The sequence below is a fragment of the Anopheles funestus genome, chromosome 2RL, assembly GCF_943734845.2.
Source record: "Anopheles funestus chromosome 2RL, idAnoFuneDA-416_04, whole genome shotgun sequence".
Taxonomy (NCBI): domain Eukaryota; kingdom Metazoa; phylum Arthropoda; class Insecta; order Diptera; family Culicidae; genus Anopheles; species Anopheles funestus.
Window position 1 is genome coordinate 69507262 of NC_064598.1, and position 25412 is coordinate 69532673.

General features: G+C 42.3%; 3 protein-coding genes across 8 annotated transcripts in view; all 3 read left to right on the forward strand.

The window, feature by feature from the left end:
• The first annotated feature begins 286 nt into the window (after positions 1–286).
• Positions 287–4862, forward strand: LOC125766305 (neurogenic locus notch homolog protein 1-like). The gene has a single exon (XM_049432125.1). The coding sequence runs from the start codon at positions 453–455 to the stop codon at positions 4626–4628; it is 4176 nt and encodes a 1391-aa protein (XP_049288082.1). The 5' UTR covers positions 287–452; the 3' UTR covers positions 4629–4862.
• A 129-nt stretch (positions 4863–4991) lies between these two features.
• On the forward strand, positions 4992–5767 carry LOC125766373 (barrier-to-autointegration factor). The gene is made up of 2 exons (XM_049432246.1): positions 4992–5133; positions 5221–5767. The coding sequence occupies exon 2, from the start codon at positions 5239–5241 to the stop codon at positions 5509–5511; it is 273 nt and encodes a 90-aa protein (XP_049288203.1). The 5' UTR covers positions 4992–5133; positions 5221–5238; the 3' UTR covers positions 5512–5767.
• Positions 5768–6360: 593 nt separating this feature from the next.
• Positions 6361–25412, forward strand: part of LOC125766318 (striatin) — a 35875-nt gene continuing 16823 nt past the window's right edge. For 3 of the 6 annotated variants that reach the window (XM_049432147.1, XM_049432153.1, XM_049432151.1), the window contains exons 1-2: positions 6361–6539; positions 9379–10504. In XM_049432147.1, the coding sequence (XP_049288104.1) occupies positions 10151–10504 (354 nt within the window). In that variant the 5' untranslated portion in view covers positions 6361–6539; positions 9379–10150. The other 3 variants (XM_049432152.1, XM_049432150.1, XM_049432148.1) reach the window with 3 other exon arrangements.

Sequence of the window (25412 nt, forward strand, 5' to 3'; positions counted from 1 at the left end):
GCCTTGTTCCCGCCGTAATCTGTACTATTGTTCAGTTCAAACGTGAATTTTAAATGGTGTAATAAATTGAAATAAAAAGCCTAGCATGTTTAGAAGAATCTGATAAAATCTGATGTATCTTATCTCCTTAGTTTTGATTTTATGGTTTAATCCGCTCATATGGATTCGTTCCTGTTTTACTTACTTTTCTCCAGACTACGCGTACGATAACTTATACAATGTGTTACATTGTGATCATCCTTCGTATTGTTGATTGCGTTTGTTTGAGCATGATGTTCTTTATAAGGATCCGTACCAGGAAGACAATGCAATCAGTAGTGTCCATCCGGGCAGCACTAGTCATCGTTTGCAGCCAGCTAACCGTTTCCGTGAGCGTGATGTAGCAAGTGAACCAAGTGTGCTAAAACCAAATTGAAGTGAACAAATTAATAAGTGCCAAAGGATTGTGAACGATGAAACCGCTACCAACTTGCCAGGTTACCTTTTCGGTGGTTCTGCTGCTACTGCTTGCAATCATTCTGCCGCACTTGGATTGCTTAGCAACGGCGAACAAAGGTAGCAAAGCATCGAAACGTTCGGTGAAGAAAATGATACTACTAGATCGTACACCCGTACTACCGGATAGGGTACGGTTGCTCACGCAATGTGCCGACGGAAGTGTGAACTGTACGCGTACCTGCCCGGATAGTTACACCATCGATGCACAGCAACAGTACTGTCGTCCCAAGCGCCAGGACGGTATCTGTCCACCCGGGTACATTCAACGGTCCGGCGCCGGTGGGGCTGGTGGTTGCGTGCTGGAAGAAATCCAATGTCCACCGGGCAGTACACGCGAGGGCAATCGATGTATCGTGCGTAGTTACACCTGTCCGTCCGGCTACATGCAACGAGGACAGAGTTGCGTACGTGATAACATCTGTCAACCGGGCTACCGGTGGGAAAGTGGCCTCTGTTTCCCTGCCTCCGCAAGAATCTTCTGTCCACCCGGCTACACGGAGCAACATCCCGGTGGAAACTGTGCGCCTGCGGCTTGTTCGGACTGTTGCGATTGTCGTGACGAGATGGCGGCTACCATTTGTCCTTCCGGGTACACCAACCAGTGGGGCCGTTGCGTGCGTCATCAGCAAGCATCTCCGGATCTACGCATACACTCCGTCACATACCGGCTGCCGGTTGAGTGTGCCGCTGGCCAAACGTTTAATGGTGGCCAGTGCGAAACGATGAGTACGATCGGCCGGCCAGTATGTCGGGCGGGTCATTTTTACAACGGTTCGTGTGTAGAAGTTGCCAAATGTATGCGTGGCACGCTGAACAATGTGTGCTCGTGCGAGCTCGAACAGACCGTGGCAAGCACGTGTGCGGTAGGCAAAATGCAGGACGGTCAGTGTTTGCTGGCACGGGCACACTGTAGAGCACCGGCTCGGCTACGGAATGGAGTGTGCGTGCGGGAGACGAAAAGTCGCGTCACCTGTCCGGATGGTGGAGTTCCGTTCCAAAAGGAGTTTTGCGCTCTGGAAGCTCCTCGCTGCGCGAGAGGTTTCACGCTGGATGAACATGGACTGTGTCGAAAGGCCACAGCTTGCACGTTCGACTGTGGCCCTTATCAGAGGCAAAATCGGTGGTGCGGTCTCCCAGCAAACTGTCCGGAAGGTTACACACTAAGCGACGGTGGCCACTGCGTAAGGGAAACAGTTCGGCCAGCCTTCAGCTGCCCCGAAGGAACAATCGAACGAGGCGAACGATGCATCAGTGTGACACCGATCTGTCGCTCCAACTTCCGATACGATCCGCGAGTTGATCTGTGCACACGCTGTGAAGAACGATCGTTGACGTGTGCGCGAGGTAATTTCACGGGTGGACAGTGTACGTGGAACGAACCGGCATGTCCTTCGGGGTACGAATGGAAGGATAGCATGTGTGTGCGTAACGACACGCGTAAGTACCATTGCCGAAAGGGATACGAGCATGGCGAGCAGTGTGTACACGGAGAACTGTCCTGTCCGATCGGATACGAACTGCAGGGTGAGAGTTGTATCGTTCGTGAGGATATTCACTGTCCAGAGGGTTCCTATCCGTTGGATGGCCGGTGCACCGTCGCCAAGGAGTGTCCGGATGGGTTCCAATCGGGATCGGACGCCTGCGTACGAGAAACACGACGGTTTCTTAATGCAACGCAACCGTCCTGTCCAGTCGGCTTCGTTTACGATGGAGATGTTTGCGTCCGTCGATCGATAGGTGAAGCCATGATCAGCCGCCAAGAAGCACTTTGTCCCGATGGGTACGAGCGAGGAAGGGATGGAGATTGTGTGCGCTTAGTACGCACGTTCCCCGTATGTCCACCACGTACCATCTACACGGATCGTACTGATCGGTGTTACTGCGAGGTGGACCTAATGTGTCCCACCGGTTACGAACGAACTGGTACGGATTGTACGTACCGTGCGGCCGGATACAGCTCGCTGGTAAACTTCCTCAATCCGTGCTACGGAGCGTTCTGTGGTGGCGGTGCATACTGCATCACCCAGTGCACATTCCCGCCATGTCCCTTTGAACCTTGTGCTGCTGATGGGCCGGGACTGACGGCAACATTTGGGCCACGTGCGACACGTTGCCTAACGCCGGGAGCAACCGATGAAGATTGTCCACCACAGACCGTCATTGGACTCGTCTGTCCGCCCGGATACGAGCGCGTTAACAGTTCCTGTCTCGCCTACTACGACAAAGTGTGTCCGGATGGTTACGAGCTAGATGGTGGGGACGAGTGTACACGTACCATCCATCTCGCACCCGTATGCCCTTCAGGATACCGCATCGCACCGGATGCCGGATCTTGCATACAGGCTTCCTGTCCGAACGGGTTCAAACTTACGGGAATCGGGACGACGTGCGAAAAGCGTGAACTTCGCTCACCGAAAGCGTGCCCACCCGGGTGGGATTTCTTCCAGGGAGCTTGCTACCGGCGATCGCTTTGCCGGAACGGAACCATTGAAGGTGCGTACTGCGTTGAGCGAGAATTCACACGACCCACCTGCCCGGAAGGTTACATCCAGCGGGGAGAGGACTGCGCAAAGGAAGGATCCTGTCCCGGCTCAGCTCTGATCGATGGTATGTGCGTACAAATAGCAGATCCCGCACCCTGTCCGGATGGGACGTATCGCCACGGAAAGCATTGCGTGTATCCGGACGCTCCGGAGTGTGAGGATGTCCAATACGTGGCCACCGAATGCGGCTCGGAGGTGGACTCGCGAGGATATTGTTGGCATAGATCCGCTCCAACCTGCCCCCAGGGTTACCGGATGCGGGACGATCGATGTATTGCGTGTCAGACGGAGAAACCAAACTGTCCCTCCAACATGGCTATTCGACAGGAGATGTGCACAGCGGAACGAATCATCTGTCCCGAGGGGCATTTTCTACGCAATGGACACTGCGTCACGCTGCACGTCACTCGTCCACGTTGTCCGGCTGGTGACTACACACTTTGCAACGGTTTCTGTATCATGTCCTACGCACATGAATGCAAGGGAGCTGAGTACGAACTGGCAATGTGTAGTCGGGGATACATGTACAAGGGCAAGTGTGTGGAGCATGGACGTTGCGCGGATGCGGATCATACGCTCGTTAACGGTGAGTGTCAGATTCGATCGTTCACCGATTCGTCCTGCCATGGAAAGGGCAGTCGGGTTGGTGAGCTATGCATTGGCGGAACACCGCAATGTCCTTCAAACTATGCGCTGACTGGAGGTCGATGCTACAGCAGCCATACAGAAAATGCACAATGCTCGGCCGGAGGGTCAGCGTGTACCGATAGCTTTTGCCAGCTGGAACCACCTCGCTGTACTTCCTCGGGGGCCATCTTTGATGGACGTGGCTGTCAGCAGCTCGTTACCAGCAAACCATCCTGTCCCACCGGAACAACACCCGATCGGTACGAACCAAAGTTCTGTCAGCTCAAATCGGAACGTGCCGTTTACAACTGTCCCGCCGAATATCACTACCAGAATGGTGTTTGCTTGAAAAAACTCTATAAAACCCCATCCTGCCCGACGGACTACAAACTGCGCAATGGTGCCTGTGTAAAGCGGGTCTGTACCAAAATGTCCACAGGATCATCGTGTGCGATTTTGCCTTCCAGTACAGCGGGAAGCCTATCCTGTGCTCAATGTTTGAACGATACCGCCAGTCCGGCTGGCGGAGCATGGACCTCGGACCGGGAAAGTGTGGATTTATGTTGTATGGTGTACTCACCACGGATCTGTGACGACAACAGTGAATGCCATCATGAGCAGGAGCGTCTTTGTGGTTCCTTCTGTCTCACCGAGGACGATCGTATCTATCTGACGGTGTCACGCACGCTGCAGATAGGAACACGACTGTACGTGGCTCCAAGCCAACGCAACGGAGTGAACGATTTCGATGAAGATGAAGAAGATGATCTGGAGGATGATGATAATCACTCACTAGATTGTATGCAGTGTGAACTTGGACCGGCTAATTGTCCCACGCGATGCAGCACGTATGATTGTGAAGAAGAGGATGGGGAAGGATGTAATTTTAAGGAAGCTTCCACGTTTTGCGCCCAGTACAGGGATACGAAAATCTGCGAACATTTGCGCCGGGGTTTTTGAACAATTCGTAACCGGAAGAGTAGGTATGTGTAATTTAAAAAAAACGTGCAGTTTGTTGTAACCGGTCGAGAGTGGTGTGCAATAAATAAAATACATTTACATTGGACAATGTTGAAATACAACAGAAAGCAATGTTATTTGATTGTTTAAATTACCTCTTTATGGATCATATATTTTTTGTTGTGGGTTTTGTAGCGTAGTTTTTGTAAAACAAAATTAGATCGAATTTAGCTTCGGACAGTATCGGCACATCAACATAAAACATTGTTTTAACGACACAATCACAAGACCGCGGTCTAATCGTTTTGACATTTGGCGTTTTAACGAAGGCAATTCGAACGTAACTGTCAAAGCTGTCAAACGTTCCAAATCACACACAAAAAAACAACGCGGAAGCATCATACGAAGCGGTCAAACGACAAACACAAGCTTTTCCAAGAAGGTAAACGAAAGGCATTACATTAATAGCTAAAACTGTGGCGATAGTTTTGTGTTTCCATCCACGGTAAGTGTTTGCAGCTATCTATTTTAACCCAAACGCAGTGAACGCGTTATAATTTATGTGATTTCTACTTTTCCCGCCTGCCAACAGAACCTTCACTGCACCATCATGTCGAGTACATCGCAAAAGCATAGAAATTTCGTAGCGGAACCGATGGGCGAGAAACCCGTCACAGATCTCGCCGGTGTGGGCGATGTGTTGGGCAAGCGATTGGAAGCAGCTGGCTTCGACCGAGCGTACACGGTTCTCGGGCAGTACCTTATTCTGAAAAAAGATGCCGAACTGTTCAAGGAGTGGATGAAGGATACCTGCGGAGCGAACTCGAAGCAGGCGGCCGACTGTTACCAGTGCTTGAGCGATTGGTGTGACGAATTCCTGTAAATAGCTATCAAGCAGTTGCATTTAAGCGCATTTTGACAATGGAAACAAACAGAACGACGGGACGGTGGCAGGATATGGCTTGGTTCATTGGCCGTGTCCCGCAAGTGTTGAAGCGCCTTTAGACCTTCACGAACGCATGATTCTGTTCGTGAGGCACAGCGGGCTAATTTTGCTTCTATGTAATTAAATATGACGAATGGATTATTTACCGCAATTTAAATATTAACTTTATAAAATCTCGATAGTGTAAGTGAAACGCTCGTTTGTCTACTTTCCTTCCCGAAAATAATGTTCATTACTCATTGTTTAGATTATTGCGCGTGACGCCACTTTCAATAGGATTTTTCTAGCATGACGACATACCCGGCACCAAGGGAATCTAATCGGTCCCGAGCGATACTTTGCATACTAGAAAATATATGTGCCAGAGGGTATATGCGTAATGTAAAACTTTAGGAACATTCCGTAAATTAAAATTATGAAAATAAACTAATTTTTGTAGACAAAAATTGAGCCTGCAACTGTTGACAGAATGCGTACAGTCGCGTGCTGTATTGTTGTCATCCAAACAAATTGATTGTAATTTTAATATGACTTATTGTAAATCAGTTTGAAACATCAAACAACATAATTAACATTACTAAAATACGCAAAAGATGGAAAAAGGAAAATCATTTTAAGAATATAATTTTTATTCCAAATCGCCATTGATGTACGCAGCTGTCAGTTTGCTACAAAATTTCGCCCCGTTCCATCATCGATTTTTCTCTCTTTCGCGCGCAGTCCTTCTCGTATAGCGATTTATCTCGCTCGCACACTGTCGAACTTCACTCGCGACAGCCCTAAATTCGCCCGACACTGGCCGGTGATGGTGTTGGTACAATCGTTATCCCATAGCACCTAGGCGATGGTGTTGGTGAAAACCGTAGCCAGTTTGCTCGAAACAGGAAAATCCGTACGGAAAAGAAGTTCCATCGTAGCAGAGCGAGTTAAAATCGGAGAAAAAAGGCTGATATAGAGGAAAAAAGGTCGGTCCGCACTTTGTCGCACAATCACACAGCCTGTGCGAGGTGGAAAATTATATCCGATGTGTAGCACCATCTTTTTTGCAGTGCGATAAAAGGCGTGGAAAAGTTTTGTGGTGTGGTGTGGGCCATTCGCATGGACCAAATGTTGGAGCACGGATTTATGGTAGAGGGTGCTGCTTTGTGAAAACCGATGTGGCGTTTTTTTTTTCTTCGATCGTCTTCCGCAATCGCTTTCATCCTGTTCTTCCCGTGGACGGTTTTTGGGTGTTTGTGGCAGGGAAAGAATGGGTGTATGATTACAGGGGAGTGTCACCCTGCGTTCGGTGGGGGTTGAAGAGTGAGAAGAAGAAAAAAAATGGGAATATTCCGATTTACGGTACATGAAGTGATGGTGTGTTCGGGGGGGTGTGAAAACGAGTGAGATGATGTGGGTAGCAGTGAATGTGTCATGAACGGAGCCACATCTGACATGGGACAACATCTTTTGCCGCTCCCTTCTGCTCGTCGGATACGAAGGAAGGAAGAGAAAAAAAATGCAGTTCTATTCTACCCCAAGTACCCCGTGTGGTTTATGCCGAACGAACAAACGGAAGTCATTCCTGGATTCAATCGATCAAATTGGAGCCAAGTAGCATCGGCTCTTGAACTTTGAACATAGCAGCCGTGAACGGAGCGCATAAAGAGTTGTGTGCAGAATGCAACCAAAGATCGCATGGTGGAGGTTGCAGCTCCAATCGTATAGCAACCGCTGCTGCTTGTACATCGCTCGCACATCCTCGGGGTGTGTATGTGTGTGGAACCTCCCTAAGGGCCCGAACACAGACACAAACTTGGGCCGTCTAGTTCGAACTCGCGAGGAAGCGAATTTACACGCCTTTGTGTTATTTTCCTTTCTTTTTGCCCTCGATTGTTCGCTCAATTTCACGGTTGACACCGTGGCGCTATCTCTTCGTGGAGGGCGGGTGAAGCAAGGTGGTGCTCAGCAGCGAGGATCCGTCGTGAGTTGGTGGTTACGTGTGTGTGTGTGTGTGTGCGTGAATCGAGTTTTTCGGTGGTCACATATAAACTCTCCCAACACTCTGTGATCTGGGCAAACGATCTGTGAATGCATTCTTCCTGAAATCGTTCGTTCTTCACCCTGTGCTGGGATGTTTTTTTTTTTTATAGAGGCAGCACGAACATTTTTAGTGCTTAAATGTAGGATGAATGCAAAACACTGATGCAACGGATTCTCTACTGCGGTACTCGGATTCCCAACGCGAAAAGGCTAGCTGACGGGTGATTTTTTTTTTTTGCTCATGGATGACAAACGACCATTGGAAGATGATCCGGTGGAGTGGGGGACATTAGTTGTATCGCTCGCTCGCTTGCTGCAAATTAATGAATGGCGAAAACACACGCACATTGGAGATTGCTTTTACCCAGAGCACATACATCTCTCTTGGTGAAATGTATGTGCAGTGTGTGCGTGTGTGTGTAGTGCAGTGGAATCCCTTCCGACGTATAACAGCACCTTTCCATCGTTTATTATTGAGTTAATTTCTAAATGTTCGGAGAAACGTCATCCTCATCATGCGTGACGACCACGGGCGAGAGAGGGCATTGTGTAATCAAGAGCACGACACACACGCCGAAACCATTTTTCGCTGTCCAGTAGTGTGTGGAGAGGCGCGCGCGCGTGTGTGTGTATATATGCGACCTCCGTTGTTTGCTGTGTTATGTGCGTATGTGAGTGCAGTTGAACCCACTCGCGTATGACAGCGTGAAATTCGCAATCAGAGCAACCGTGTGTCGGCTTTTCTGCGTGTAGGTCGCCGCCCCTACAAAACAACGTTTTAAAATTGTACGATTTATATGTGCATCACTGTTGAAAGAAGGGAAAAATCATCTACAATGATACTTAGTGCATAAAAAAAAGTATCAAAAACATTTTTGGTGTGTATAATTCTAACACGCTGTCACGTCGAAAAGAAAGTTAAACTAACAAGTTGCTGCTGCCCGCAAAACCGGATCTAAATGGATCATAAAACCATATCTGTTACAGAGATGAGCAGAAGGAAGATAGTTCCTTCTGGTGGCCAGTTTGTCAATATTAATTCGAACATACTGAACGGCTTCATCACACTTGGTAGCAAAATGCAGGCCGTTTGTTCGGTGCCCTTAGAAGGAGAGGAGAGAGAGAGAGTGGCAACCTGGGGCTTCCACTGTTGATCGCCTACTTTTCTGCACGATTTACTACATCGTGTGTGTCGCTAATCAATACCTTTCGCCACCCTTTTTTTTACATCCAATATGTCACAAGGTTTTCCACTGGCCATCTGGGGTGTAATGTAATCGAATTTATTTTTTTTTTTTCTAAACGCTTTGGCAACTTTTCTGTTTTTTCTTTATCGAAATCGGAGTTGTGAAAGGAAAAGCGTGTATAACGAATTGTGCGTATGTGTCCTAGCGTGTGTGTGTATGTGTGACTCTTCACTCAAGGTTGTATTTGGAGCCTGTTTCTTTCTTTTCGTGTATTGGTTGCGAATATGTTTTTCTTCATACTTTTCCTCGTAAAAAATGCGTTGGTGCGTGAGTGCGTGATTTGTAGTATCCGTGGCTGTGTTACGCGAACGCGACGTTACGCATGCATTTGTGTGTAGTAGTGTATCAGGTGGTGACTATCATAACAGCGTAGGAAGTGGGAAAGGAACCAAAAAAAAGCTGCCCAAAGTAGCTTAGCGATGAATGGTTGTCATAAAACAAAAAAAATCCACACACTCCAGTTATATTTATTTATGTTGGTAATTATATCGAGAACTGTTATTGATACTTATATGTTGTGTGCTTTTATTTGCAGATCGTTGATTGTGAGCTGTAGAGGAAAGAGTGAAATCGGTGTGTTGACCGGCACCGGAAAGGAAGCAGTAACCTTCGCCCGCTGCTCCCGGTGGAAGATGAACACGTAGGCGAACAGTTGCACGTGTAAAACCATTACCGAGTGACCATATACACGGTTGGTGTGTTGGAACGTACAAAAAAAAGTAATATTGATGTGCCCCACGCAGGCAGAAACGTTACGACCGGGTGAAATATTTGCATGACAAGTGAGCAATTCCGCATTCACTCAGCTCACGCAGCGTAGCGGCTACTCACAAAACGAGTCACGCGTGAGAAGTGGTAGAACACTTGTTTTCTCTCGCAAGCCTGCCGTTGTTGCGTTTTGCGTGCGTGTGTATGTACGTGTTCTAGGGCGTACGTGTGCGCAAAAGTGTAGTCTTTTTTTTATGTATCAGTGTGTTCGAATGTCATTATGCGTGCATTAGAGTGAAGGGGCACAGAGTAGTTTGGAGTTGATGAGCACGAGTGTGGATCAAATTTAAAAGCCGGATAAAAGTGTGTTTTTTTTCCTTATGAATCACAATTGTTGGTGAATTTTTGTTTTTCGTCCAAGAAAACGCCTACTACGCTACTCATATCCTTTTTTCTTCGGTTCTTGTCAAATATCACGTGTCTAGTATATACGGCAAGCAGTGGTGTGAGACCCGAGTAAAGCTTTGTGAAACGAGTGCACCGTGTGTCCATAGTTGGAATCATTTTATTTTGCTTCTCCGGTGAATGGTGGACATGTCATGAGAATTAATCGTATCGAAGATAGAATGGATGACAACAGTTCGCTCGGTCACCAGAACGGTGGCGGAAGTGCAGTTGGCCAGCTGGGTGGTATCGGCGGCGGTGCGGGCAGCGGCCAGGGCGGTGGAACCGGCGGGCTTGGTGACATGTCCAACAGTGGTGCTGGCAGCGGGTTGGTAGGCAAGGGTGGTGCGGCCGGCGGCGGTATGTCCGGTGCCGGAAACTGCGACGATCAGAACAACAAAACGCCGACCCAGTACTCGATCCCCGGCATACTACACTTCATACAGCACGAATGGGCACGGTTCGAGCTGGAACGATCGCAATGGGATGTGGATCGGGCAGAACTGCAGGTAAGAATGCTGGTTTAAATAATTTTTATCAATCTGTTCCCATAGATAAGGTTCTGTGACGATTTCTACATCGATGTAGACCGACACAAAGTTGACATGTTAATCTTCATTTCGAAGAAATTTCATTTCATTAAGGAAAGTAAACCAAAGAAGAAGAAAGATTGTTCGTTCTGCTATCAACAACTCATTATAATTCATTTATGTTACAATTTGAATTGATGATCTTTAATGGACTGGCTGAAACAGTGTGCATTATGGATAGAAATCTCCCATTATTAATTCATTTGATGAATATTTGATTGATGATTTCTTTCCATATTTTAGTTGATTTTGTTGGATAAAGGATAGCTCCGTCAATGCTACTGTGTTAACACAAAACAATACTTAAACCCAAAAACCCGTAGTTAAGAGATGCATAGAACAATTGTCCCTGTTTGAGCTGAAAGTGCATAAAAAGTGGTGCATGCAATGGCGCGCACACTTCAATCACGGCTGAATCCAACTGAACCGAGGTGGACGAGATACGCAATACGCAAATGGAGCGAAACCAGAGAAAGCCAGACGACGGACGAAAAACCCAAACCAGACAGACAACCACCAGCAGCACTGTGTTGTGTGTGTGTGTGGGAAGCACACGACGAAACAGTGGAACTGATTACCAAACCTTGGGATTTTAAACGAGCCTGCAACGGCGCGAAACACTTTTTTTTAACTACTACCTCTTCACACCTCTTCAAGTGGATTGCGCGCGTGAGCTACGTTCGGATGGATCTGAACCCATTTACCATCCCCTTTTCCATTTCCCTTAAAATCTAATAGAGAATGGAAATCGCTAACAAAAGAAGGTTCCAAGGGCCAAAGTTTATCCTTTTTTTTCGCCGCCCTCCTCCTCCGGCAGGTGAAATTAAACTTTGAACGCCGGAAGTATGCCATCAAAAACATGAAGGCAGAATGCGTGCGTGGGTGGATGATGGGTGGGTGAAGACCGCTGCACCGGATATATGGCTTAAAGAACAGTGCGACGACAAACTTATGCCATCGCGCTTGAATATTTTGCGTTTGCCGTTAGCGCTTGTGGAGTGTGCTTTTGCATTCCCCACGACCGAAAAACGTGGGGGGGTGGGAATTGTTACGTTGCCGACATTAATCTGGTGGACGATTCTTTAGACGGTTCAGGAATGGTTGGTGATATAATAATTTCAGAAAGTAATTTAATATTAATAGCATTAAACAAACCTGTTGCGGTGCTGATTCGTGCAGGTTAAAAGTAATGTTTTTTTTGTTTGTTACACGAAAGACACAGCATTTCATTTGTTAAAAAAAGAGCTTACCCCCCAACTGTACGAAACGCGCATCCTCTGTAGAAAGAGGCTAAAATTTTCATAAATTCATAAAGCTAAATACAAATTCGCATGTTTCATAATGGCGAATGGAAATTACGTTGGTAGTTTTGCATTGGAAGCTCTAAAACGAAGCAAACGCAACTTATCTCTGCCGTTTAAGCTTCGTTTTGCTGTTTGCTTCTCTTTCGCTGTTTGTAAAACAGGTGTGTCTGTTGATCAACAGTTTTACGTTGTGGTTACACCTTCTTAACATCACGAACGACGGTTGTGCAACGATTTGAGAAGATTCGGTTATGATCCAAGATTTGTTTCTTTTGCTTCTTTGGCGGTTCATTCACTCACATCATCTTTCGGTTCGCTTTTTATTTCTTTCAACGTGCTGCTGGTGCAAGCTTATCAAGTATAAACGACGCAAAGGGAACATGGTTTTTGACTGTTTGGTGTACGGTTTAGATTTTCTTCTTTAGAATTTTTTTATAGTTGGTTCCAGTGAGTGGCATCAAAAGATGATAAAAAAACCATGAACCATATCGTGTTACTGAGTTTTTACGGTGTTTTATCTGATTCTGGGGGTCTTCTTCTCAATTTGTGACCGTTTACTTATCTTTTTCTCTCTTTCGTGTTCATTCAAGTTTTCGTCCCTTTGCTTCCGACGAAGAAGAACATAGTCAGACGCGTGGATGATGATGATGATGCCACGTCGCGGATAGCAGGATCACATTTTGCGTGATTGTCAGTTTTAATTACCGCACTGCAAAGTTCGTGACCGTTATTATATCGCTGCTCCCGAAGGAGGAAACATTTGGCTGGTTGGTGGTTGTCCTTGTCTTTGCGAAGGCGTTTAAACATTTTTGTTAAAACCGATATACAAATTAGCGTTGAAACCAAATGAAAATTCTAACCACTCAACTGATTGGCTAATCGAATTGCAACGGGGAAAATGAGTTGGGGGATCGATTTTGTTTTTAGCATTTGTTTTTGATGTGGTCCTGCTGCTCGTTATGTGCCTGGAAAGTAACAGGGTGGTGTTTGTTCCGCTTGGAATGGGTGTGAATGCTTGTTTGTTTGTGCTAACGAGCACCGAACGGTCTAGTTACATGGTAGTAATGACAATACTACACTTTGGTAAAGAAAGGCCGATGTTGTTTTGTTTGTGTGTATGATGGTGAGATGTTATATTTCAACAGGCAAAATCAACTGCGACCGGATCGATAATCCTCGATAAGCTTCCGCAACGTTGAAAGAGCCCCTTTGCAGCTCCACACACAAATGGCATAAGCACGATACATGTTAGGGCTGAAACATACACATGACTCTCCCTGTTTCTAGTGGGATTGTAAATAAGCTCAACGGGTAAATCTCACAAGGTCATTCAAGGCTGCATTTGTTGTTGCTGCTGCTGCTGCTGCTGCTATTGCTACCATGTCCACTGACTAATGCAAGCGGTGTTTCGCGGCATATGTGAGTAAAAAGGGTTTGTTATTGTTATTGTGTTATGTTGTATAAATTCTTGTCTGGGGTTTCAGTACACGATGCAAAAGTGTCGCTTTTTTCTGTACCCGCTTATCTGGACGCGCTTATCAGCACTATTACAAGCGTCCGCCAGTCGTCACGTAATGATCAACAGTGCTTTGCTGTGTGTATATTGATATAAATGCCCTTTAGTTCATCCGTACAACAGATGTGCACGTCTGGAGCAGCAAATGGCGCAGTTAGAACAAACTGGCCATACAAGATGAGGTTGTTATAAAGGAATATTAAAATATTAAGTAAGGGCTAGCAAAAAATCAACACTCATTCATGTTCGTGTGCAACTAGACAATTTGTACATATAGATGTAAGGAATAATCTTTTTAATGTGTGGACAAATCTTCCAAAAACCTTATCCAGACGCACGGCAATTTGCCATATCATTTCTTATGTAGATCGCCTCGTTTGAAACTTCCCTTTGCAATTAGAATTTCTAATAAACGAAGCTTGAGATAGTGTTGAGTTTATTGATTTTAACGTTATATAGAATTAGAGAATACATATTTTTTTAAGACAATTATCAAAAGTATAGCAGGCGATGTTTGAAATAGATAATATAAATTGAGCTATATGAAGAATTAAAATGAATTATATAAAATCAATCAGAGAAATCAACTACATTGGATAAGCGAATAATACATGCAAAAATTATCACAAATTCCCAACTTTTTGACGATCAGTAAATATTCAATCAAATATTTCCTCCTCTGCCAAAAAAAAACCCTTGACGCGTGACTTCGGTTATTTTCTTTGCAATGGATCAACGATATTTTGAATTAAGTAATGTACCAAAATTTTTGAAGTTAAGATCATTTGTTTCTGGATCACTAGCTACGTTTTGTTGTGGGTAATAAAACTTCAGTGTAGTTCCTTAGCAATGCTCATGCGGTAAATCCTAATTTATTAATAATACACTTCATAACATAATAGTATCACATTGTATTATCAAAGAAATAATACTACGATGCGCAATGACCTACATGCACAACAGACTATCGATGTAATCCAATTAAAATGAACTCATTTTTTGTGATAATCATGCGAATTTTGTCCTTCGTCAACGGTACTATGGACTTGAGTGGGGCAAATATTGAGATTCTGTTCGTCGTTGTTAAAATTTGATACTCGAGCAGCTCGAACTGATTTGTATCAGAATCGTGTTACGTTGGGAACTGGTAGCACACTACCGGATGTGTGTTGGAAAGAAATATGTTGCTTGCAATGACAGCAGTAAAGCATACTTTACCGTCCACTGTAGTGCCTTTTGATGCGGTGCTATCTTCATCACCGGTATCCCCTGTTGGTGACCCCGGCAAGGTAAAACACAATATGCAATTTTCTTACCGATCCTTGGCCCTTGTGAATGTCGTAAGACGAAGGATGGAATGGGTGAATGGGTTGAACTGTTTGCGCGGTGTTCTTTGTTGAAGCAAAACCCGCGCTCAACATGGTACGTACCATCGTTCGCTTAGAAAACATGAACAACTTAAACTCCTTAAAATAGCTTCTTCTCCCTTGGCCAGTTCGCTCTGGCCAGGCTATAATAGCGCAGGTGACTGTTTCGAGCGAAAATCTCATTAGCGAGGTTGTGTGCTAATAACCTCAACACTGCGTGCCACCATCATCATCATCAGTCCCTTCAGTTAGGTGCTGGTCTCAATTTCTCCAGTCAAATGGATTGTTTTTACCTCTTCCTGATCGCCTGTGGAACAACCTCTCTATGATGCAATCGCGAAACGAAGCGGAAACAAAGGGCGGATTTTTTTTTAGATTTTAGCGGTGGTTCTTTTTGGTGTGGATTAAATGACCTGCTCTGGGTATCCTTTCTGTTTTACCACTAGCGCGTAACACATCGGTACAGAAAGGACAGGACAGGAAACGTGAGCAATCCCTTGCCGAGCTGCTTACACAGTTTCGCTATGCTCAGTCTTTACGTTTGCATTGACAACGATTCGATGTCGATCGTGTTGCATCTTGCAACTCATGGAATGTTGGAATAATTTGTGAGCTTTGTGAACGTTTCAATAATACAAAAAAAAAATAGGAAATAGTTTGCATTTCCGAACGCGTTCCCACTTCCGCAATTCAATGATGGCATCCGTTGAAGCAGGAGGACATTCGTTGTGATATTACAATCGGCAGGGACAATCGACTGGGACAAAAATAAACGAATAGTGTCGAACCGTAAAAATCAACCGTGTTTTTTCTGTTTAGTAAAGCATATCCTTTTGTAAGCAAAATACTATGCTTTACATTGCTCCTGACAACCATGAATCTTGCTAGGCGATTTGCTGTTAGCACCTAGGGACAAAAAGAAGTAATGAAAATGGATTTTCTTTTACAGCACAAGTTACCATTCTCGGTTGCGTTTGAAGCATTCTTAGAAACTATTTTTCCTGTTACTTATAAAATGAAGCTAACGTTTTCCACCGCCAGCAGCCGTGCCGTGACCAGGGGGAAAAAATAGGAATCGGAAATTTTACTACCCCAAAGAAGAGAGAAAGAAAGAGAATTAAAAAAAACTATGGCACATTTTACGCCGTTGGAACGAACACACGGGTCGGTAGAATCGATCGCATTTAAATGTAATATTTTCACGAATCATCGACCTCGTCCTATTAATAAGGGCAGTGTCGATGAGGCACATCACTATCGTACACAAGTAGGACAAATATGTTTCTTCAATTAAAGCAAAAAACATATACTCTCCTCTGCCTGCATATAACAATATTCGATTATAAATGAAGTATATTTAGTAAAAAAAGGTATATTTTACATGCATTTTTTATTTATTTTAATATAGATGTATGGCCTTGTAAAGGGAAAAAGATATTAAAATTTAATCGAAAAATTGTTAGAACTTACGGATCAAATATTTTGACTTATTTGCTTAATTTTAATAATATGATTGTTTCTTTAAAGTCAAACTTCTATTAATGCATACATTTTACAGGTCTATTCTATATTATGAACTTTTTAAAAAATATTAACTTATAACCAAGCTGTTCCAAAATTGTTTTCAAAATAAAAAAAAAATGACTAAAACGGTTAGTAGTTCTAGTGTTAAAGTAAATCTTTCAAATTCGAAATACGCAAATCAATTATGTTGAATCCACGAGTCAAAATGATTTACTTATCAAGGATCATTAAGGTGTTGCAAGAATTGTATAAATCATTTCATTCTGCACTTTAGAAAAAAATAAGATTGATAGCCATGTGCAACATTTTTCCTAACGTATCTTAAAACAGGCATGAGCAACCTGCGGCCCTCGAAGTGGTTTTATGCGGCCCGCGAAGCAAATTTTATAGCAAATGTTATTAAGAATTAAAAGTGCAAATTACCCGGTTATTGCAACACGCAAAACTAAAAAAATGATTTTTAATCCTAATTCATTTTTAAAAAATACAACAATGCATCTAGTCCGAAAAAGTCCGGATAAAAGCAGCTTTACTACATTCATTATTATATCAATGCATCCTGCAATGCGGCCCGCCAACCAGTTTTTGATTTTGAATGTGGCCCAAAGCTCTAAAAGGTTGCTCATCCCTGTCTTAAAACATTAATTTACACTACTACAAACCAAAGATGTGTGGATGTTAAACATATCTCGACAAAAAAATACAACAGATGTTTAAACGTTTAAAGCAAACACAAAAGCGTAGAACTCATGAAATAGCTATCTTTGTGCAATATTTTTAAGAATTTGTCAGTTCCATTCGCTCTATTCCAATCGGCATTACAGCTCATCTTTGCGTGATTTAACTAGATAAAATAAGCAAAAGATGATCGTTCGCGGCACCATTCTATAATTACTATCTGCTACTATTGTGGAGGAATCTCTTGTTCTTTGACACCGGTACGAACGGGAACCATGTGAATCGGAACTGTTTACACGTTTCACTGCTCTCTGATGCGACTCATCCTTTTCACGAAGCGCAGTTGAAGTGCTTGTACGACACACCCTTAAAATTAAGAGCTCCAGCACGCCCCGGTATATGCTGGCGAGCAGAGAGAAATCTTTGCAGCCATTACTAGCAATACCACACGCGCTAAACCGATCTTCGTGCACATAAATACCTGAGGTTTGTATGTGGCAAGTGAAATGAACCAGGTGTTGTGTGGTCTAATGTTTACCGGCTCGTTGATGGTTGTACTACATTAAACAAGATTCATCTTTTGTGCACCGATACGAACGGTTCGTGTAATGGGAGATCCTTGAAAAGATCCTTCATTCTGTTCGAGTGATGCAGAAATTTTAATGTTCGTGTGAAGTATTCTTAATTATTTCCTGAAATGAAATGAAAGAGAATTTAATCTTAAAGACATGTTGATCCTTAATTACGATGAGAGTTTGAGTGATATTTCTCAAACAAAGACGTTCTAATGTGATACGGATTCAAAGAGCATGTGAAGCTCGTAATGAACATTATTTAATTGATCCCACCGTAACGAGATCTAATTGCTTTGATACTACATATGATACACTTTTAAATACATGTTCGTTTGTCCTACATTCTTTGTTTCTCAAGGTTAAAATGCCACACCTTTGAGTAACATCGTTTTTAACATTCTTGGCTCTTTGCAAACCAATTTAATCACAAGCTTGCACAGGTTTATCTTAATTTTTGGCGGCAGTTATATTTGTTTCACAAAGCAATAAGTGAAGTAAGGCTCAACTCTAAAATTCCTTTCACACATGGTGAATCATTAGACAAGTCTAAATGTTACGTTGATAACAGATAATTTATAAATGTGGAAAAATTAGTCGTTTAAATAAAAAAAAAGTTATGCAATTGTTTTTTTACACAGTTTTTTTGTATAATTTTAAGGTCTTTTGATGATTACATGGCCAATTAATTTCCTAAACATTAATATTCTTTCTTCATTACATAATCTGAATAAATTAATTCATATTGAAGTCACAAGCGTAAAATGAACGCAAAAATAGCGATGGACATATGAAGTGACTCTCCTAGTGGCCGGCATCTAAACATCATAAATTTAGAACTTGGAACGGTGCATCATTCAACGCCTTGTCCGAATTTGCAGAGAAGTAAATAGCACAACCGGGAAAGCGTGTGTGTTGATGATCATATTTCATTTTTGCTTCCCTTGTAGAAGTGCGTTCTTGTCGCGGGAACGGCCATTCAACACCTGTGGCTCTATTTGCGGTCTTTAGCTCTAACACACCATCTATACAGGCTGTTCGGTTGAAACGACCCGATCCTTGAATGGTGTACAATCCGGGCCATTTATCGTTGGTGTAATCTCGGTTTTAAATTTACGAAAAAGGATGATAAACAAAACACAGCTCGTAGGAGGTGAAATGGATCGCAAAATCAATCATTCGCAGAATGTTACCCCAAAAAAAAAAGAATGTTAGTCGGCGGTCCACTGTTGTTTTAGCATCGGCCAGCGCCCTATTACGTTGAGGGACGGATTGGTATGTTGTACCTTTTTCCAGGAAACATTTCAACCCTTACATAATGCTTGGTATGCCCGCTTACTTTCGGTAGCTTGTGTAATGTTGCGCTAACCATGTCCAGGGGCGAGCCCGAAATAATTTCTTAAATACTTGCAATCATCAAAGCATTTCCTTTTGTACAAGCGTGAATATTAATTTACTTGTTGTGTTTACTATTCATTTACAAAAAACGATTTAAAAATTAATGTCTAAAATAAGCATTGGTAAGATCGTGTGTCTAAGTTCTGTTCTGCAAAAAATGACCTACCGACCGTGACCTTTAACCATAAGCTTTGATAATGAATCATTTCGTATCGTTTGCAATTGGTTGAGCTCTCCGGGATGAGTTTACCACATGTCCTCCCACCCAGACCGGCACAGTACATACGGCAGACCAATTGAATTGGAAAAAGTTTCACAGACATAACATTGCCTAACCATTGAATGGTAAATAGAAATGTGTGTGTGTGTGTATTTGCTTTTTTGAAAAAAGAAGGAAAACATTATAGTGGGAAACCAGAAGAAGCACAAAAACCAGACAGAAATGTTTTTAATGTTTATTTTATGGCAAAAAGAGCGGGTCACTGCATATGTTGCCGATACGAAATGATTGGAATGTGTGTTACCGTGTTTGTTTTATAATTTCTATCCACACAAGACTTTTGCTAGACCAACAACCGTACCTGAATCGATGATATTTGCAAGGCTTCTAGCTAGTCAGGGGTTTCCTTTTGTTGATTTAAGGTCAATATAATGGAAATGAAAATAACGTTCCTTTTTTTTGGAAGTTTTTCTGTTTTAAAAGATGTATGCCAAATTATTAACTTGCTATATTTCTTTTATACAGTGTTTAACATAACTGTACGAACATTTGTTATCGTAGAAAACATTTGAAAAATAAAAAAAACTGTTATTTTGTTCGTTGTCCCAGTTCTTGAAAATGCCCCCATAGTAGCCTCGCAATATGCAAAAATTGAGATATTTCTCTTTTTATTATCCCTAAATAACTTTATAATTATTGTTATATACAGTGTAAGAAATCTATTTCTTCTTTTGTGGCATTACAACCTAAAGAGTAGTCTTTATTAGTATTACTTAATTTCTTTAGCAAAAAAAGAGTCTGCTTTGTATGACTTAATTTCCTTCCTAGTACCATAGTCAGTCTTGTGACATTGACATCTAAGTAAAATTTACACCAGTCAATTGGTTTTATTCTCCAAGTTATAATGATTTTGAAATTTGAACCAATGTTTCATAATCAAATTGACAATTGCTATCAAATATATTATTGAAAAATATCAAAGATTTGACAACGAGATTTAAGAGACAGATAAGATTTAAGACAAAAAAACAGTTAAAAAATATAGTTACAATGTTCAAACAATTTGTATTTGAAAGGACTAAGTAATATGTGTTGATAAAATAACAATTTTTCATTAGTCTTATACGGAATCCCAAATTTGTAGAAACACCTCTAGGGTTTTGAAGATTCTTTGGAGATTTATAGAAACATGGAAAAGATAGAGATGGAAATACAATGAAGCAAATAAATTTTATAAGGAAGTGTACGCTAAAATTTTGAAATATTAAGAAGTGTAATTAAGCGTTAAATAGGTCACAAAACTAATTCGGTAATATGACTAGCAGATGTCGAAAGGCAAATAAATAGTGCGGTAGGCCTTTAATTATGGCCGGGCGCACAGAGTTTCACTCTCCATAAGAGGATACAATCTTTACTCCGGTATAGAAGAAGAAGATCGTAAAAAAATGTTTGTTAAAAAATGCAAAATCATGAAACGAGGATTTTAGTCATTTCCTCGCAACTTAATTGAACATCAACACTATAGGTATGTCTTTTTAAATTTTAGTTTAATTCTCAAGCAAACAGAAATTTGTATAATCATACTACACACTGTAATTTGTGTACAGAATTATCTAACACTTGTTCCTTGTGTCGTGTTGAAGAATTTATTTTGATTGAAGGGAAAACTAATCAACTATATCATTTACAATTAGCGGGTTCTTTTACATAAATCTTCCTGTTCGAGGATGTTAGTAAATCTTTTCTTCTTTCATCTCATTCGGGTCGTGGTCTTCCAAATTTTGGATGTTTGTTTATCGACTTCCGCATAACATTACACCTTCGCAAAAGCTATACCCATCATGAGATGAGAGTGTGTTATACATGCGTTTATGTTTTTTTTCTTTTAGACCCGAGTTAATTTACGGAGTATTTGCTGTGAAGTTTCAAGAGTAGAATAGGACAAGACACGCCGGTACGACTAGTCGAACAGCAGTGAAAATTATTTATTTTTATATTTAGTCCACTTGCAGCAGGGGCTTAAACATGCCTCCGCCGTCGTACCCGTCTTATGTTGTACCACTGCTTAAAACGGGAGATGTTCGGTGTTGCATATAACATCATTCACTGGCGCACACCTTCAGTCGTTCTCGATTGTGTGTCTAAAATTATAAAACCAACTCAATTTCTCCCGTTGCCTTTCAAACACATGCACACACACACACATATATATATTCATGGGGCGCCGTATCCGTATTGGGAAAAGGGATCGCTTTCTAGTGGAGATGGAACTTTTCCCCTGTATCGTTGTTCCGCGTGGTAAAGTGTGGGCGACTACTTCCCGCTTTCTCCTCGTTCCTGTTCCGCTGAGTCTTTTCTTTTTTTTCTTGCATCTATTTGTATAATGTTGCAATGCGCACCGATCATTAACATGGTGTAACACACTGTGGCTAAGAGTTGTACGTCATGATGTGATGCAGGTACGGGTAACGATTAGCACACACAAGTTCAGCACTGTTTTCAATATCATGGTCATGACCCAACAGAACAGCGGTGGGTCAGCAAACGTGACATGAGCACACACGGCGGTACAAGAGGTTTGAATTTCCGACTGATCCTTCCCACACCATCTACCCATAAGCTGCGGGGCCACGACAGTTGAGACTTTCCCTCAAACTTCCTCAGTCACTCAATTCCCTCAAAAAGCGTCTCAAAACCAATGTTCCCGTGGCCGTTTGAGGTTTTCCTCAAATTTAGTCACACAAACAATCACTCATGCTGCCTCTCTTTTCGTCAGCGACAACAAACAGTGTTTGACAAATGCTACGTATTTCATATAATTGTAATCTTTGTTCGAAGGTGTTTTTGATCAATTTAATGGAAAATATGGTCAATAAAAAATTGTTTTATGGAAAAGAAAGTATTTAAACATTTTATCAATCAAAAGAACGAGATTCAAGGGTAGTCTTTCGCATAAAAAGTTTAGTTTTTAAATTAAAACGTATACATAAATTGTGTCACACACTGTGCAACAAATGAACAATTTACCGTCGCAAAAAACAAAAAACAAAAACACAAATATGGTGTTAAATTATAATTAATGTTAATTTTAGTTCTTCAGTAGGTATTTGCATTAACAATGCCACAAGAAAAGTGTACTTTCATTGAAAAAAACCGCAAACAAAAATATGTTTTGTTTACATTCTGAACAGCTGAGGCATCGGAACTGTCAAAACGATTCCTCAAAAAAAGTCTCAAAAAGTTTTTGAGGTTTTTGTTGATCGGCCAGGTTTTCCTCAAAACGCAAATCCCTCAAAATCACTCATGAGTTCCTGAGGTTTTGAGTTCTGAGGGAATCCTCAACTGTCGTGGCCCCGCAGCTATAGAGCGTTTGCATGTTTCGGTGTGAGAAATGAACGTGATGGATAGAAAACAAATCGTCCACTTTTTCAACGGCGTCCAAACACCACCACCATCCACCATCCTAACAGTGGCGATTTGTTTTGATGACATTCAACGAGCGGTAATTACCGTGGGATCAACACGATCAGTAAGAACTGTATCAGTGGAAGTGGCTGTAATGCTCTGCCACAGTTGACGCCTAAATGTATGCAAATTTGATGCAAATCGGTTCCTGTTCAAACAATTTTCTTATTGTAGTATTTAAAGCAAATGGAATGAAATATTAGTTTATTAAGAAAAGCGATCAGCATATCGTTCTTACTGACTGTTGTGAGTCCTGTACAATCCAGATTGTGCTTTTTCAGATTGATTGAGAACTCCAAATTGATCTTTTAAGCTTATTGAGTTTGAGTCAGTCGGTAAGATCAGAAAGGATCCCAATACATTGGGATTCCCCCCAAAAATTGTTCAATGACGTTTAAAAAAATAATTTGTTTAATTCCACATATAACGCATAGGTACACAACTCTCTAGTGAGTCGTTAAGTATAATTTCTGTTTTATTTCGAAATTAATAAACTCACTATGTTGGTTAAAATTAGTATTAAAAACTTTAAAAAATTAAATAACGTCTTACGTTTTTTGGTAAAGTTGTTTTTTGGCAAGTTTCAAGAGTTTTTCTTTCCGAAATATCAATCTACCTCTAGCGTGTATCATCAATTTAATGAATCACAGCTCGTTTGTATCTCATGTAATATTTGCTTGGATTATGATTGCTCCTCCAACCGCCCAGCACAAGGAAGAGAAATCGTAAGACTGCGTCGGCATCGAGAGACAATCAAAGACCGCATCACATATCAATCTATGGACGTTTGCCGCGGCATAACGTTAGGGGCGGACAGACAATTTCAACGTAACGCATACGCGATTATTAGCTAACCCGCGTACTGCAATCAACTCTTCATCATTAGATATCGATCCTGTAACGAAAACGAATTTCACCCGGCTGTGGCCGAGGGCTGGCGTTCGAGTCTCTGTGGTAGATTTGGGTGCCGAGTTCGATTTTACTTTACAGCATGAAAAAGTTCGATGAACGCGAACACCACACGGTTGATACGCTTTAACTGTGTGCTTGGTGGAAAACTCCCTTCCCAGCACGATGGGTGGGCAAACAGAAACGTCCAAACAAATAATGAACTCACAGCGAGCATAAGCAAAAGGAGAAATAAAGCAACGAAAAAACTTGTCTTCTTGAAGAAAGGACTCGCGTTTTCCTTTGCAAAACGATTAGCACAAACGCAAATGTCTTTCGCTGGGAAGGTAATACATCATTTACTTAGTCACATAGAGAGACATCGATCATGTTATATATTTCGTCGAACACTCTTCAAGTCCGTCTCGGTGAAGTGTGTTACATTTTACGATGGTTTTCTGTGCGTAAATCCTGTATTATTGAAGTTTCTTTTTGTGTTTTTTTTTGTTGCGGGAATTGATATTTCGATTCGTCTAGCCATACGTTCGTTACGTACAATTATTGTTTATCTGGTGCAATTTTATGATCAATCAGTGAAGTTATTATTTGCCTTTGCCTTTATCAGATCGTTCGTAAAAATATACTTTTTGGAAGGGTATTCAGATGTAAATTATATTTTGCATTAGGAGGTTTTTTAATAAATAAATTTTTATCTCCAATAAATACTCATCGGTGAAAGACTAAGGCTCTTGGGTATTGATGTTGGCCTCGGGTTGGTCTTGATCCTTCACTACTAACCGTAAGTTCCGTAAATTAGTGTTCGTAGGACATCCAGTTCTACTCCAGGTTTTATTCCTGAACAAACATTACACCTTATTGACTTTACTATTGAAACGATCCTGACACATTCGAGATACTGTTAAGGAAAAATATTTAAAGAGATCTTGCACTTGATTCAAGAACATCAGTTTCAGACAGCACAAGCTCAAGTTGGGTCTCTCCATTTCTATCCTGCCCGATAGCAAAAGCTTACTACTGTCAGTGCCAGTTCCGGCCATCGTCGTGCTTGTTGCTTTCAAGTCTTGCGAACAAAATAATAGAAACAAACGAAACACCACAAAACGATGGGCAGGCAAGGCAACAACTACAAACAGCTGTGTTGTTATTGTTTGCAAGGCAAGCAAGCGGCCAACCAACGCATCCGAGCGAAAGTGTATTTGGAAGTTGTGAGTTGTAACTATATCACTGACACGTCCTCCTGCCAGCAGTTGCTTCTCCACGCTCCATGCGTCATTATGTATGTTCGATGCTTCCAGTCCTCCCACTCTGGGCGCTGGTTAATGGGGAACGCGCGCAATGGTCGTATCGCTCTTCACCATTGTGGCGCTTCAGTATTTGATGGTAAAAGGTGAAACTATCACTGGTTATTTGTTGCTCGGGCATCATTGTTTGTACGCGTTGTTGTAGAACACTGTTGTCTTTTGTTTTGTTGTGCGCATCCTGCTGGTGAAGTGGTAATAGTGTGCGAATGTTATTGTTTTCCTTGTGTAAATTGTGCAACGGTACGCGACCGAATAGTAGCAGCTTTTCGGTTGCCCACTGGTCGTAAGGAAGCAGTGGAAGGTTTGCAACAAGGACCTGTACGTACCCCGTGGATGTGTGGCCGTTACGTCCTTCTTGTGTAATCTACCATGGCGGAAAAGACACATTGTTGTAAGAAGGGTAAACTGTGCGCAACGTAATACACGCCCAATATACCTAGATTATTAAAACAGTTGTGATGAACACCGTATTAAAGCATAACGCGTACGAAACATCACGACAAATGTTACTGCACCGCCGATGGTGGTACGGGTATGCTTTGCCGCCAACATTCATGCTGGACATTTGATGGA